The 15,261-nt window shown below is 37.1% G+C and overlaps 2 protein-coding genes across 2 annotated transcripts; one reads left to right on the forward strand and one right to left on the reverse strand.

Moving 5' to 3' along the window:
- Nucleotides 1-546: 546 nt before the first annotated feature.
- Nucleotides 547-4,310, reverse strand: LOC118767825 (putative zinc finger protein 876). Its single transcript, XM_036513092.1, has 5 exons — nucleotides 4,233-4,310; nucleotides 3,366-3,478; nucleotides 1,879-1,997; nucleotides 1,567-1,680; nucleotides 547-746 (listed from the first exon to the last, which is right to left on the reverse strand). The coding sequence occupies exons 1-5, from the start codon at nucleotides 4,308-4,310 to the stop codon at nucleotides 547-549; spliced, it is 624 nt and encodes a 207-aa protein (XP_036368985.1).
- A 1,108-nt stretch (nucleotides 4,311-5,418) lies between these two features.
- LOC115223996 (zinc finger protein 239-like) lies at nucleotides 5,419-8,946 on the forward strand. Its single transcript, XM_029794778.2, has 3 exons — nucleotides 5,419-5,904; nucleotides 7,051-8,259; nucleotides 8,485-8,946. The coding sequence occupies exon 2, from the start codon at nucleotides 7,385-7,387 to the stop codon at nucleotides 8,195-8,197; it is 813 nt and encodes a 270-aa protein (XP_029650638.1). The 5' UTR covers nucleotides 5,419-5,904; nucleotides 7,051-7,384; the 3' UTR covers nucleotides 8,198-8,259; nucleotides 8,485-8,946.
- Nucleotides 8,947-15,261: the final 6,315 nt, after the last annotated feature.

Genomic DNA, 15,261 nt, shown 5'->3' on the forward strand with positions numbered 1-15,261 from the left:
GTGATGTGCAGAATCAATCAAGCTGTGATGAACCAGATGCACGTTTAGAAGATCTTTTCCTTTTGAACGGCACTTCGTATGAAATTGTCACCCATAATTATAACCCTAGTATCGAACTATTGCATTTCTATCTATTTTAGATTTAGGGTTAAGGGTTGGGGAAGGGTATCTTTTTTTCTTCACAAATGTAAATAAACCCAATCTGTTTCTTAAAAGAGGGACATATTCATTATGCAGAGAATGTTATTTACCTAAATGGATGTCACCGATTGGTTAAAATTGCCGAAATGCTCGAAATTAAAGACGAAATATGTTACAACATATAGAATTTTCTCAATAAAGCCAAGAAAAAAATGATGTTTTATAAACACATTGTACCAGTATACAAAGTTTAAAAGTGTTTAGTTACCTAGAAATTATGTTAAAAACTGCCGTTCAAAAGGAAAAGATCCCGTTTAGATTTAAACAACTGGAAGTTAGTTGTAGAAAACTGTGACATAAAATAATTCTATATTTATTTCAGGGAATTATTTTTGAGTGATATGGTTACTGCTTTTTATGAATACGTAAGTGTCTAATTAAGTGACCATCTTGAGAAAACGATTTACCACAGGTATCACAATGGTATGGCCGCTCACCTGTATGGGTGCGTTTATGGTTATTTAAATGGTCATTTCTAGAGAATAATTTCCCACAGGTAACACAGCAATATGGCTTTTCTCCTGTATGAATACGTTTGTGTTTAGCTAAATGAACATTTTGAGAGAAAGATTTACCACAGGTAACACACTGATATGGTTTCTCACCTGTGTGAGTGCGTTTGTGACGAATTAAGTGGCAATCAAGATTAAAACATTTACCACAGACATCACAACTAAATGGCCTCTCTTCTGTATGAATAAGTTTGTGGGTGATTAAATTACTTTTGGAGAATGATTTACCACAAATATCACAACGATATGGTCTGTCACCTGTATGAGTACGTTTGTGTTTAATTACAGCACTGCTTCGAGAGAATGTCTTGCCACAGATGTCACAATAGAATGGCATCTCTCCTGTTTGAATACGTTTAGGAGTAGTTAAAGGATTAGGCAATAAAAATGATTCTCCACAGACTTCACACTTGTATGGCCTCTGTCTTGTATGACTGTGTTTATGAATAATCTCTTATATAAAATCTGTTCTGTCTATCTGTGTGTGTGTGTCTTCTAGGATCTCGGGCATCCTCCATCCGATTGCACTCAAATTTACTATGTAGATACCAACAGTATCAGGGCATGTATAAGTCAGAAAAAAATTACAAAAATCGATTCCAGGTGAGAAAGCGATCGATAAAGCAGTGGGAAATCATTTTTCTTTGGAATTGGAAAAAAAGTCTATTGTTATTTCTTCTTTTGCTGGTGTCTCAAATTTAGGTTAAATCAGTGTTTCTCAAAGGGGAGGCCTATGGGACAGTCGGACAAATTGTTTTGAGAAAATTTGGTTTAAATGTTTGACAACTCAGCACCGTCCATTGCATGGGGGGCGTTTTGCTTGTAAAGTAATCATTTCAAGAGAATAATTTACCATAGACATCACAGTGATATGACTTGTAGAGATTATATGACTGTTTGTGTCTAGTTAAGTGAGTCATTTGAGATAAGGTTTTACTACAAATTTCACAAGAATTTGACCTTTTACCTTTCTCAGCAGAAAAATCAATAATTTTACTTAGTGTTTTATAATTAGGGTTGTTTTCTATATTTCAATGATCACCAGAATAGGCATAGGTTTCTTTCTTCTTTTCCTTTTGGAATTATATTTCTGCAAATAATCATTCTCCAATGCTTCAAACAAAACTGTGATCTTTGTCAATACCTGATGAGGTTGCAAACTAACTGATGAATTCCTCCAAGTTTACATCTATTTCAACATCTTCCTTTAGTCTTTGAAAAATGAGCAATATTGATGATGTATCCGAGATACAGATGTATTTTATGCCAATGTCACCGTATATTCTGAAATAAGACAGGAATACAAAGATATAGTTAAAAAAATCTGAAGTTCAGTCATGAATATTTTACTAAGTTCCTATATACATGCTTTCCGTACGTATACGGAAAGCGTGTGTATAAAATTATACTCTTTACTCTTTTTTACTCTTTTACTTGTTTCAGTCACCACCTTTAATCGTAAATAATAATTTAATGCAAATCAAATATACCCCATTTTATAAAAAAACAAACATTAATATTTAATAACTAATGTTATAAAGGGATCTTTTCCTTTTGAACGGCAGACAACTTCTAGTTAACTAAACACTTTAAAACTTCGTATACTGGTAGAATGTGTCAAAATAAATCATTTTTTTCTCTTGGTTTTCTTGAGAAAATTGTAATTTGCTTGTTTAACGTAGTTTAATTTTTCGAATTTTAACCAATCCTATGCTCTCTTTTGAGCTAAAATCATTTGCTGCGTCTAAAACTGAGACAACATCCTGTCACTAAACCCTAATTTTTTTTTTCTTAATTGTTAAATTAATTTAATTGTAAAAAAAACCCGAAAGCAATGGAAAATAATTTAAACAATTAACAAACAAAATGTCTGTGTTTGTCCCCCTAGCATTGCTTGACAACCGATGCTGGTGTGTTTATGTCCCCGTTACCTAGCGGTTCGGCAAAAGAGACCGATAGAATAAGTACTGGGCTTACAAAAGAATAAGTCCCGGGGTCGAGTTGCTCGATTAAATTTACGATTATAATCACAAGTAACACTCAAATTCTTTTCACTTCAATGTTTTTGTCTATTTAATTTCGTTTTGCACATGTTCGTCAATTCGCTACGATCTTTTTAAAGTAAACAAAACCAAAAATTTAGATGGGATGGGTTTAAAATTTCTGGTTAATGTTTACATCTTGACCCGGAAATGAAAATCGAAATAAAAAAAATGCTGGAATGGGTGTAAAACAATGTCTAGGAAACGAATATGAAAAACAAACAAAATGCGCGCAAAGCAACTTCGGAAAATTCACAAAATCCGAGTTTCCCCCTCATAACTTTTAGCAAAAATGGGGGTTTCTTTCAATGGAATTTTATATAAATATCTTTCAAAAGGCATACATTGTGACTATAAAGTAATTTGTGCGGAAAATCTTGAAGTGGGGAGAGGACTTTGGGAAAATTCCCAAGATCCGAATTTCTATCCACTTTCAATGATTTTTTATGTTTTGGCTTCAATTTTATTTCATTTTCAATTATTTTTACGCTTTTTAAACCCTTCATCGTTAATCTCGTTCACTTCTTTTTTTAGCATATTTGTAATCACCGACATCTAAATCCGAAAATTTTTTTTTTCAAAAAAATGCATTTTTCAATAACTGCATTACCCCCGAAAAATAATTCGAAAAAAAAAGTTAAAATTTAAAAGTTTGGGGTTAACAATTTTGAAAACATGGTTTTTGGCAGATTCAGAATCTCCGTCATCGAAAACATAGGAATCCTCTGAAAAAATTTCAAAAAAAAAAGAAAAGAAAAAAAGGGTCGATTTTTTCGTGCCGGTATACTTGTAAACATTAACCAAAAGTCCTCTCCCAAACCCGATGATTCCACCCCACCCCACGTTTTCCGGGTACAAAAGTAATTAAAACAAAGTAAATAGGCGCAGGAGTGGCTGTGTGGTAAGTAGCTTGCTTACGAACCACATGGTTCCGGGTTCAGTCCCACTGGGTGGCACCTTGGGTAAGTGTCTTCTATTATAGCCTCGGGCCGACCAAAGCCTTGTGAGTGGATTTGGTAGATGGAAACTGAAAGAAGCCCGTCGTATATATGTATGTATATATATATATGTATGTGCGTGTCTGTGTTTGTCCCCCCCAACATCGCTTGACAACCGATGCTGGTGTGTTTACGTCCCCGTAACTTGGCATTTCGGCATGAAAAACTGATAGAATAAGTACTAGGCTTACAAAGAATAAGTCCTGGGGTCGATTTGCTCCAGCATGGCCGCAGTCAAATGACTGAAACAAGTAAAAGAGTAACACACAAAAACACAAAGTAAGGATCGACTACTCATGACAAGCAATGATTCCGGGATGGGAGATCCGATTTTCCGCCACGTTTTTTTCCGAACAAAAATAAGGGGTTTGCGGAGCATTAGGAGGTCAGGGTACTTGATTCCATGCAAAAACCCTCCCCGTTTCTTCTTAGTGAAACGCATACACGTGTACCTCCCCAAATCTCAGCCCTGAACTTACCTTTTCACAGTAAACCAGAGTCTTGCAACTTTTCACCAAACAAACAACGAAACTGATTTCTTTGGAGCTCCCCAACATCTTTCGCCGTACATTCGTATCTCGCCGCAATTTATGCTTTTAGCCAATTTCGATATATATGTCTGAGCATATTTAAAATAGAATGATAATTCATTGCTTATTTATTTAGTAAAAATTTGTGTATATCTTATTTCGCCGAGTCTAACATATAACCGGCGGTCTACGTGGATTAAAAAAAGAAATTTCGAAATAAAAAAAATGAAAAATTAGGGAGCGGAGAAGGAAATAAAAAATTTGAAAACGTGCTGTCTTGGCAACATCGTAATCTCCTATATCAAAAACAGGAATCCCAAGAAATTTTAGAATAAATAAATAGATAGATAGATAGATAGATGGATAGATAGGTAGAAAGAAAGATAGATAGATAGACAGGTAGATAGATAGATGGATGGATAGATAGATGGATACATAGATAGATAGATAGATTGATAAATAGATAGATAGATAGATAGATTGATAAATAAACGGAAATGGGTGGAAGTGCTTATGCTTCACCACCACCCAGAAATATATTCCAAAAAATGAAAGATCGCACACAACGTGAATCTAAAACTATGAGCGCCTACTAATAATTTTAGCGAAAATAACAGCTTCAAAATTAGGCACAGGGCCAGCAGTTTTTTAGGGGAAGACAAGTCGATTACATCGACTGTAGTGATTCACTGGGTGCAGCTATGTTCTGAGTTCAAATTCCACCGAGTTCGACTTTGCCTTTCATCCTTTCGGGGTCGATTAAATAAATGGGGTCCGTATAATCGACTTAACCCGTTTGCCTGTCCTTGTTTGTCCTCTCTGTGTTTAGCCCCTTATGGGTAGTAAAGAAATAGGTATTTATTTCAGACTCCGAAAGGATGAAAAGCGAAGTCGACTTCAGTGGTATTACAACTGTGAGCTTAAAGAGAACAAATACCTATTTCTTTACTACCCACAAGGGGCTAAACACAGAGAGGACAAACAAGGACAGACAATCGGATTAAGCCGATTATATTTACTCCAGTGTGTAACTGGTACTTATTTAATCGACCCCGAAAGGATGAAAGGCAAAGTCATCCTCGGCAGAATTTGAACTCAGAACGTAACGGCAGACAAAATACGGCCAACGTTTCTACCAGCTCGCCGCCTAAAGAGAACAAATACCACTAAGCATTTTGTTTGGTGTATTATCTATTCTGCCAACATGCTGCCTTAATTTTAACGAAAGATAACGTGAGGTTATCCTGTACTGAAAAGATGTCATTTTGTTCGTTAGTTATTTCCCCCCCTACTTTTCAGGAGGAATTCGAATTACCAAAGCACCGCCGCCAAGCCACTGGCGCCTTCGACTTTAATTAGCGCCTAACTGTTAATCTGTTATAAAACCATATTATCATATAATACTTCTTTGTGTAATCCCGTATTTACAGGCCATATTCTGTCCAGATATAAATAACTAAACATCGTCATCCACCAGTCTTCCCACTGGCTTTCCATATCTCGACATAGAGTGATTTCCCTTCTAAGCCACAGCACCTGATCGATAACCTAATCGATAACCTCAATCTATTGACCTATAAACTCAATTGATGGTGAATACCCAACAAAGAATTATATTATGGTTAGTAATATAGCTGAAATACTTATATTTTCTAATGTCCTGATTTAACATAACGTTTTCTATTAACGATTTATTTAATATGTATTGAAGACGGAATCACCTTCCTTCCGTAACATTTTTAATTTTATATTCTAACTAAAAATTTCTCCGGAATCCTGTGTTTTAAACAACACCAGGAAATATAATATTGAAAACAAAATTTTTTAAAAATTTCAATTGCACTTTGTTTTTCGTTTTACAATTTTTGTTATCCCCAATTCAAAAATATAAAAACTGATCGTGAGTTTAAATATTCCCTCACTTTTACGAACGGAAAAAACAAAAATCATATATTTCTTTATTGCCCACAGGGGCTAAACATAAAAGGGACAAACAAGGACAGACAAAGGGATTATATCGACTCCAGTGCACCTATGTAGGTGTATGTGTTTGTTTCTTGTCTTGGCATCATGCTAGTTGCAAATGAGCAGTACCAGTGGTGTTGTTCGTTTTCATTCTTCCATGAAAACATATCAGGCTATAAGACAATATTATCTGGATCTTTTCGGTTTGAACGGCAGTTTTTTCTAGCGGTGTCATATGAAATTGTCACCCATAATTATGACCTTAGTATCGATCTATTGCATTTCAATCTGTTTTAGGGTTAGGGGTGGGGGGAAGGGTATATTTTTTTCTTCACAATTGTAAATAAACCCAATCTGTTTTTTAAACGAGGGACATATTCATACTGCACAGAATGTTTTTTACCACAATAGATGTCAGTGATTGGTTGAAATTGCAGAAATTGAAGAAAAAAAAACAACAAATATCTTACAAACCATAGAATTTTCTCAATAAAGCCAAGAGAAAAAAGATGTTTTATAAACACATTCTACCAGTATACGAAGTTTAAAAGTGTTTAGTTACCTAGAAATTATGTTAAAAACTGCCGTTCAAACCGAAAAGATCCTATTATCTTACTTGTAAATAAGTGAAGATTGGCAACATAAATGCATCCAGCCATAATAAATCTGCCTCATTGAATTCTATTTGACCCATGCATGGAAAATTAGATATCAAAACAATGATGATAGTAATGAAGATTTGTGCATATTTTGTCTTTGTCTAATGTTAAGTCTTACACTGTCATGTTTTCTTGCTTTACAGTTGTATTACTTGGACATTCTAATGTAACCTGTAGTAGAAGACTATCATTTCTATGAGAACATCTGCTGCCAGTTATTTATGGACTCTCTATATTCTCTATATTCTCTAGCCTACATCCATTGACATTTATTAATCTAAATATAAAAGTCTTTTTGTTTACATCAGTGTGAGAAGATTCAACTAGTCTCTGTGGTAAGTAGAAAATATATCTACATTACATATTTCCTGCACAGCTAAGCAAAGGCTTAAGATATTGAAGGCAAGGAACTGAACCACAGCTGAGTATATACACACAAACATTTCTCTGCTTTTAAGAATTTCATCAACACTTAATATGGAGGGTGTCGATCCCTTGAACACTTCAAATATAACTGTTTTTGCCTGTAAAGATACAGCTTCGCAAACGTGCAGTGATGAGGAAAGCTTGTGTGATGAAATGTTTACTACTAAACGAATATCGTTACACAGGAACACTTGCAAATATCGTTGTGGGATCTGTAGGAAAATATTCTCCTCAAAACAAGAAGTCTTTGCACACAGAAAAATACACAATAAGGAAAAGTCTTGCTACTGTGAGATATGTGGAAAATCTTTTGGGAACAGATCGGATCTTGTTGCCCACAAAAATAGTCACAATGAAGAGAAACCCTTCCACTGTGGAATCTGCGGGAAAGCTTTTTTCTCGAACAGTAAATTAACACGACATAAGATAGTACACAGCGGAGAAAAACCGTTCCATTGTCAAATCTGCGGAAAATCTTTCACGCAAAATTCAAATCTTATCATTCATAAACGAATACATACAGGGGAAAATCCATTTCACTGTGAAACATGTGGAAAGGCTTTCATTAATAATTCAAGCCTTACGATCCATGTTCGTAGCCACACGGGAGAGAAACCATATTACTGTGAAACATGTGGTAAATCCTTCGTGGATAACAGCAATTTGACAAGACACAAACGAATCCATACTGGGGAAAAGTTTTTCCACTGTCAAACGTGCGGAAAATCTTTCATTGAAAACTCTAAGCTTACGATCCACATACGCAGCCACACTAAAGAAAAACCGTATCAGTGTGAAATCTGTGGAAGATCATTCTCTGTTAACTCCAGTCTTGTTGTCCACAAACGGGTTCACACTGGATAAGACTATCTTGTAAAATATGTGGAAAGTTTTTCATCATCATCATCATCATCATCATCATCGTTGTTTAACCCTTTAGCATTTAAACTGGCCATATCCGGCCAAAAGTATTCTGCCTGTTTTATGTTCAAACTGACCAGATCTGGTCTCTCACACCAACCCTACAATATCTTTTAAAAAATTAACATCTGCCTCATCAAAATCTCATAGCTACAAGATAATGCATGATTAGTTCAAAACAGTGTGGATAAAAAAGGATTAATTTTGGCAGAATAATGCGAACACTAAAGGGTTAATGTCTGTTTTCAATAATGACATTGGTTGGAGTGTTTGACAGAAGCTGGCTAGGCTCCAATTGTCTGTTTTGGCATGGTTTTTACTGATAGATGCCCTTCCTTATGCCAACCACTTTACAGAGTGTGCTGGTTGCTTCTTATGTGTTACCTGCATGACTGTATTGTAAGTGTCACTGGCACAAATGCATTTTACGCAGCACCAGCACAAGTGCATCCTACATGGCACTGGCATGAGTATTTTATGGCACACCGGCACCTGCTAGTAGCAAGTCAGAAACTGACCAAGACGCCTGAATCCTGCACGAGTAGATGTCCATTATATGAAGAAATTACAGCAAATGGAATTTGTTGGAAACACGCTCTTAATATCACTATATAGGCGCAGGAGTGGCTGTGTGGTAAGTAGCTTGCTAACCAACCACATGGTTCCGGGTTCAGTCCCACTGTGTGGCATCTTGGGCAAGTGTCTTCTGCTATAGCCCTGGGCCGACCAATGCCTTGTGAGTGGATTTGGTAGATGGAAACTGAAAGAAGCCTGTCGTATATATGTATATATATATATATATATATATATATATATATATATATATATATATATATATATATATATATGTATGTGTGAGTTTGCGTGTCTGTGTTTGTCCCCCTAGCATTGCTTGACAACCGATGCTGGTGTGTTTATGTCCCCGTCACTTAGCGGTTCGGCAAAAGAGACTGATAGAATAAGTACTGGGCTTACAAAGAATAAGTCCCGGGGTCGATTTGCTCGACTAAAGGCGGTGCTCCAGCATAGCCACAGTCAAATGACTGAAACAAGTAAAAGAGTAAAGAATATAATAGAACAGGTAGCAACATAATTTAATCCATATGGCCACTGTATTAAGAAGTAGACAAGTAATGACTGGTTGAGAGAGATAACTGAAAACTTGATATTTCCCTCTGGCAAAACTTGATAAGTACACAACACATTCCTTGGATAATGGAACAGTACCTTTAATGATTCTACAAAAAAAATAATTGTGCGTCTCCTTGTCATAAATCTTTGTGTTACCCTACCCTACCCTGATGTAATCTCCAGGGATACAGGCATCCAGCAACAGGACCTCCGTAATGCTATGACGAACCGTGAAGTCGGTTGAACAATGATGAATGATGATGTTACCATGTGTAGCAACCACGATTGAAAACACGCCATTCTACTTCGTAAAGGTAATTGTAAGTACATCCTGAATTCTAGAAAAACCATACACACAGTTTTATATATCAGCACACACTACACATGAATATATACACAAAGCGAATTTAAATCATACTGTGTTCTTTTTTGCTGAGGCATTGCAGTGAGTATTGTGCGCACATTATAAACACACCAACCATTGACTTCTTACATCTCTTGATTGTACATATAATTGTATCTTTTTGTATACACACATACAATGAGGAAAGCAGGAACAGTTAACAACAATAACAACAAAAAATAAAACATCTTATTTATCTCCCTAACAAGTGTGCTATATCTTCACATATATTGCGGGGGACTTCAATTTCCCTGAGATTGACTGGGAGGCCTTCTGTTGGCCACAAAGTGCAGACGATTTCCTTGAACTGGTGCTGAATTGAAACTGGTCCCAAGTCGTTAGCTCCCCCACAAGGGGTAACAATACTTTGGATCTACTATTTACCGCTTCTCCTGAAACAATTATTAGTGTCACCACTAAAGAACCTTTAGGTGACTCTGATCATTCCATGATCATGGCCAACTTGTCTCTGATTGGTTGTAACAAAAACCACAACCATCTTCAAACTGCCTGCTTTGGAATAAAGCAGACTGGAACCCTTATTGTACCAAGCTGCGACGCCCAAACTGGCTCGAATTTTATGCCTCTGGAGATGTGAACACTATACTTCAGAACATTCTGAATTCAATATGGACGGCACGTGCAGCATCGGTACCACGCAAGCACAAAAATCTACCCAATAGTGCGATTTGGGAAACTGCAGCAGTCCGACTTGCCAGGAAAGAATGCCGTAATGCTGAACACAACTACTGAATGCACAAATCAGAGATCAACAGGAAAAAGTGCTTTACAGATCAGTAAAACCTGAGAAATCCTTCAAATTCAAACTTGGTCCACCAAAGAGTTTGCTTTAAAGATCTTCTTTTATCATGGTAAAATCTATTGGAATCATTCTCTTTGACATCTCATCTTGTAGTCTACAAATGTGTTCTTAGTTGCGAGAAAACCTCTTCACTGAATTCTTTGGGAAATCTTTAATTGTGGATTATAAACTTTAAGTTTGTAATGAATATATATTGGACAAATAAATTCATTAGCGTGAGACATATAAAGGAATCATTCAGAGTAAAATAAGACTACACTTATAGCCTACAACTGAATACAGACTGGACATCTCTTGTATATAATATAATGGAAATCATTCTTAGGGTTCAGGTCTGATAATCCTGGATAAAAATCTATTCACTCAATAATAAATCTCTGAACAAGATGTAAACAGTAACTGCACGACAATGTAAGGTATACTAGCCATCTCCATATGGCTAACCACTAAGGGTGGGTGTTACTGTAGCTTGTAGCCCCAGGAGATCATCGTCTCCAGCTGGCTTTAGGCACTCTTTCTAAGGGCACAGAAAGTGTGCCTAAAGCCAGCTGGAGACGATGATCTCCTGGGGCTACAAGCTACAGTAACACCCACCCTTAGTGGTTAGCCATATGGAAATGGCTAGTATACCTTACATAATCTATTCACTATTTGTCATTAAAGTTTCTTACTGAGACATAAAATACTTTAAAAATAAAGAGGTAAAATATTATGAAGTGAAATTTGTTGGAAATTATCTTCTCATTCAAAACTCATGTTGTTAACCATAAATATGTGTAGGGATGCTGACATGACTGTGTGGTTAAGAAGTTTGCTTCCCAACTACTTGGTTCCAGGTTCAATCTCACCGTTCAGCATCTTGGGTAAGTGTTTTCTGTTGTAGCCTGAGGCTGGCCAAAACCTTGTAAGTGGATTTGGTGGGCAGAAACTAAAAGAAGCCTGTTTTATGTGTGTGTGTGTGTGAGTTGGTGTTGTTGTTTGTTCCTTCTCGAGCCATGTCTGGCTCATAAGGGCCGGTTTCCCGGTTTCTTGGCGTATAGGTTCCCCACCTGGACGGGACGCTGGTCCGTCGCAGGTGAGCTGCAAGAAGCAGGAGGAAAGAGTGAGAGAAAGTTGTGGCGAAAGAGTCAGCAGAAATTTTGCCATTACCTTCAGCCGGAGCTTAGGTGTTTTCGCTCATAAACACACACATCGGCCAGTCTGAGATTTGAACCCACGATCCCTCAACCACGAGTCCGCTGCTCTAACCACTAGGCCATGTGCCTCCACCGTGAGTTGGTATTTCCTTGTCTTGACGTCTCATGAATTTTGTAAATAAGTGTCACCATCATATAAGTGGTCTCTTTCATTTCCCATCTTTCATGTAAAACATGTCCAGCTATCAGGGTAAAAATGTCCTTACAGGGACACAGGTGAGGGTCGGTGATAGCAAGGGTACCTATCTATAGAAAAATCTGCTTCAGCATATTCTATCCAATATAACTGTTTGGCGTTAGCAAGGGCATCAAGCTGTAGAAACTCAGCCAGATCAAGATTGGAGCCTGGTGCAGCCATCTGGTTCGCCAGCCCTCAGTCAAAATCGTTCAACCCATGCTAGCATGGAAAGCGGACGTTAAACGATGATGATGATGATAATATGCAAGCATAGAAAAGTAGATGTTAAAAGGATGATGATGAAAGTGATGAAAGTGATGGTGATAAGAGAAGGAAAATATTGAGATGATTTGTTGAAAATATTCTTTTATAAACAGAAATAAAAAGAAGCAATTTTGAAGAAACTCGTGTAAAATCTTAACATTGAGATTCCAGACAAAAAATATTTTTACGTGAATTAAAATTATCATCTTTGTTTTAGTGTTTACTTTTTCCTGCTTGCCTGGGTCAGACAAAATTGGTTGAGGCAGATGGACTCATTGAAACTCCGACATCTGGCAGCTGACTTGGCAGACACCCATAAAATCATTAACCATCTTACAAACAATAACTCTGAGCACCTTTTCAAACTCCACCCGTCTAACACCTGTGGACATATTTACAAAGTCAGAAAACAGCACAGCTCCCATGACTTTAGGAAACATTTTTTCACACTAAGAGTTGCTGAAGCATGGAACAAACTGCCGGCATCAGTTGTTAGTTGTCGGAGCACTGCATCCTTCAAAACTTCCATGCTTTCTGAGATTCGCCAACACTACGCCTGATTTTCTCCCCTCCATACACATGCAAGCATGTATCTCACTCATACATTGTTCGCTTTCCAGACATTTGTACATTACTGCATATGCTTTATACGCACTGTCTGACAAGTTGTGGTGCACCTGAGCACTGTACTCTTTTACTTGTTTCAGTCATTTGACTGCGGCCATGCTGGAGCACCGCCTTTAGTCGAGCAAATCGACCCCGGGACTTATTCTTTGTAAGCCCAGTACTTATTCTATCGGTCTCTTTTGCCGAACCGCTAAGTGACGGGGACGTAAACACACCAGCATCAGTTGTCAAGCAATGCTAGGGGGACAAACACAGACACACAAATATACATATATATACATATATACGACAGGCTTCTTTCAGTTTCCGTCTACCAAATCCACTCACAAGGCTTTGGTCGGCCCGAGGCTATAGCAGAAGACACTTGCCCAAGGTGCCATGTAGTGGGAATGAACCCGGAACCATGTGGCTGGTAAGCAAGCTGCTTACCACACAGCCACTCTTGCGCCTTACAATGATTTCATTATTATTATATCTTCTGTCACTGTCCTTCTTCCATGAAATCCTCATCAGCAGCATCATTTTCATTCTTAACATAACCACTCCATTACATATTTATCCACATATACTTATAGTGTATTTGCTGGTAGGCTGTGATTTGGCATGGTGGATAATACTCTCTCAAAGTACTATGTGTTAAAACACCCAGTGTTATGAGAGCACACATGATACTTTATTTCGAGGTAAAGCTTTATGTCATCTGCATATTTCAGCACTGTGGCATTCTTTAAGTTGGCATCTATATCATTAACATATGCAACAAATAAAAGGGGACCAAGAACAGATCCCTGTGGTACACCAGATGTCATCTCATAGGGTGAAGAGTGCCGTCCTAGAACTATGACAACCTCTTTTCGGTCGAAAATAAAGGACTTCAACCAGTTATAGAGATCGTCTCTTACACCCATTGCAGAGAGTTTTACCATAAGTCTTTTGTGTGGCACAGAGTTAAAAGCCTTAGCAAAGTCCAGGTAAACAACATCCACCCAGGATCCGCGATCAGTGATTTGGGTAACGTCCACAAGAAACTCGATGAGTTGATTAGAGCAGCTGGAGTTAGGAATAAATCCAAATTGTGACGGCTGGATGAGACTGTAAGACTTCCAGAAGTTCCAGAGGGTTTCCCTGACACAGGATTCCATCAGTCATGATACTGAATGGTTCTGATTAGCAACCATTCACCCAAACGAGCAGGTGTTGTTATACTATGCAGCAATCCAGTGATGGAAAATGAGACTGAAACCAGCCACCAAGTATTGGTGGTCGACCCCATTGAAGACTTTAGATTGATCCAAATTAATAAGGGCTTCACCCATGCCAGCTTCTTTATCAACCCAGTCCATGGTGTATTATTTGAGGCGGAGGTTATAGCTAGATCTGCTTGGGATGGTGTCTGTTTGCACATCATTGATCAGTTCCCTGACAACAAATACCAACATCTTTGCTAACACCTTGGCCAAAATTTTGAAATCTGTGTTTAGTAGAATTATGGCCGAAAATTTTCCATTTGATCCCCCTTGTTTGGGATCTTTGGGGGTTTACATATAATGAAATGATTAAAAAATATACTGTTGTGTCTGGGGAGAGTCATTTTCTTTTTGTGCCTTATAATTTAACACACTCACCGGTAAAATTTCCACTTATTTCTTATTTTTATTTTCCTAAAATTTTCGTTGCGTCTTGCAACCTTTTCAAGACGCAATGAAAATTTTAGGAAAATAAAAATAAGAAATAAGTGGAAATTTTATCGGTGTGTGTGTTAAATAATAAGGCACAAAAAGAAAATGAATCTCCCCAGATACAACAGAACAAAAGGTGATAATAATGTATTAAAACAAGGTGTCATTATATTGCAAATATGCTGAAGCGAACTGCATACATCGAAACTGTGGCGAAAAACATAAATATAATTTCGGATCTATTCGGTTTGAACGGCAGTTTTTAAAAATAATTTCTTTGTAACTAAACACTTTTAAACTTCGTATACTGGTAGAATGTTTATAAAACATCTTTTTCTCTTGGCTTTATTGAGAAAATTCTATGGTTTGTAAGATATTTGTTGTTTTTTTTCTTCAATTTCTGCAATTTCAACCAATCAATGACGTCTATTGAGGTAAAAAAACATTCTGTGCCATATAAATATGTCCCTCGTTTAAGAAACAGATTGGGTTTATTTACATTTGTGAAGAAAAAAAAGATACCCTTCTCCCTACCCTAACCCTAAAACAGATTGAAATGCAATAGATCGATACTAGGGTCATAATTATGGGTGACAATTTCATATGACACCGCTAGAAAAAAAAACTGCTGTTCAAACCGAAAAGATCCATAATTTCCGAACCTCATTGTAACAGAATACGAAACGACGGCCCAAAATAGTGTAGC

This window comes from Octopus sinensis, linkage group LG24 (assembly GCF_006345805.1).
Source record: "Octopus sinensis linkage group LG24, ASM634580v1, whole genome shotgun sequence".
Taxonomy (NCBI): domain Eukaryota; kingdom Metazoa; phylum Mollusca; class Cephalopoda; order Octopoda; family Octopodidae; genus Octopus; species Octopus sinensis.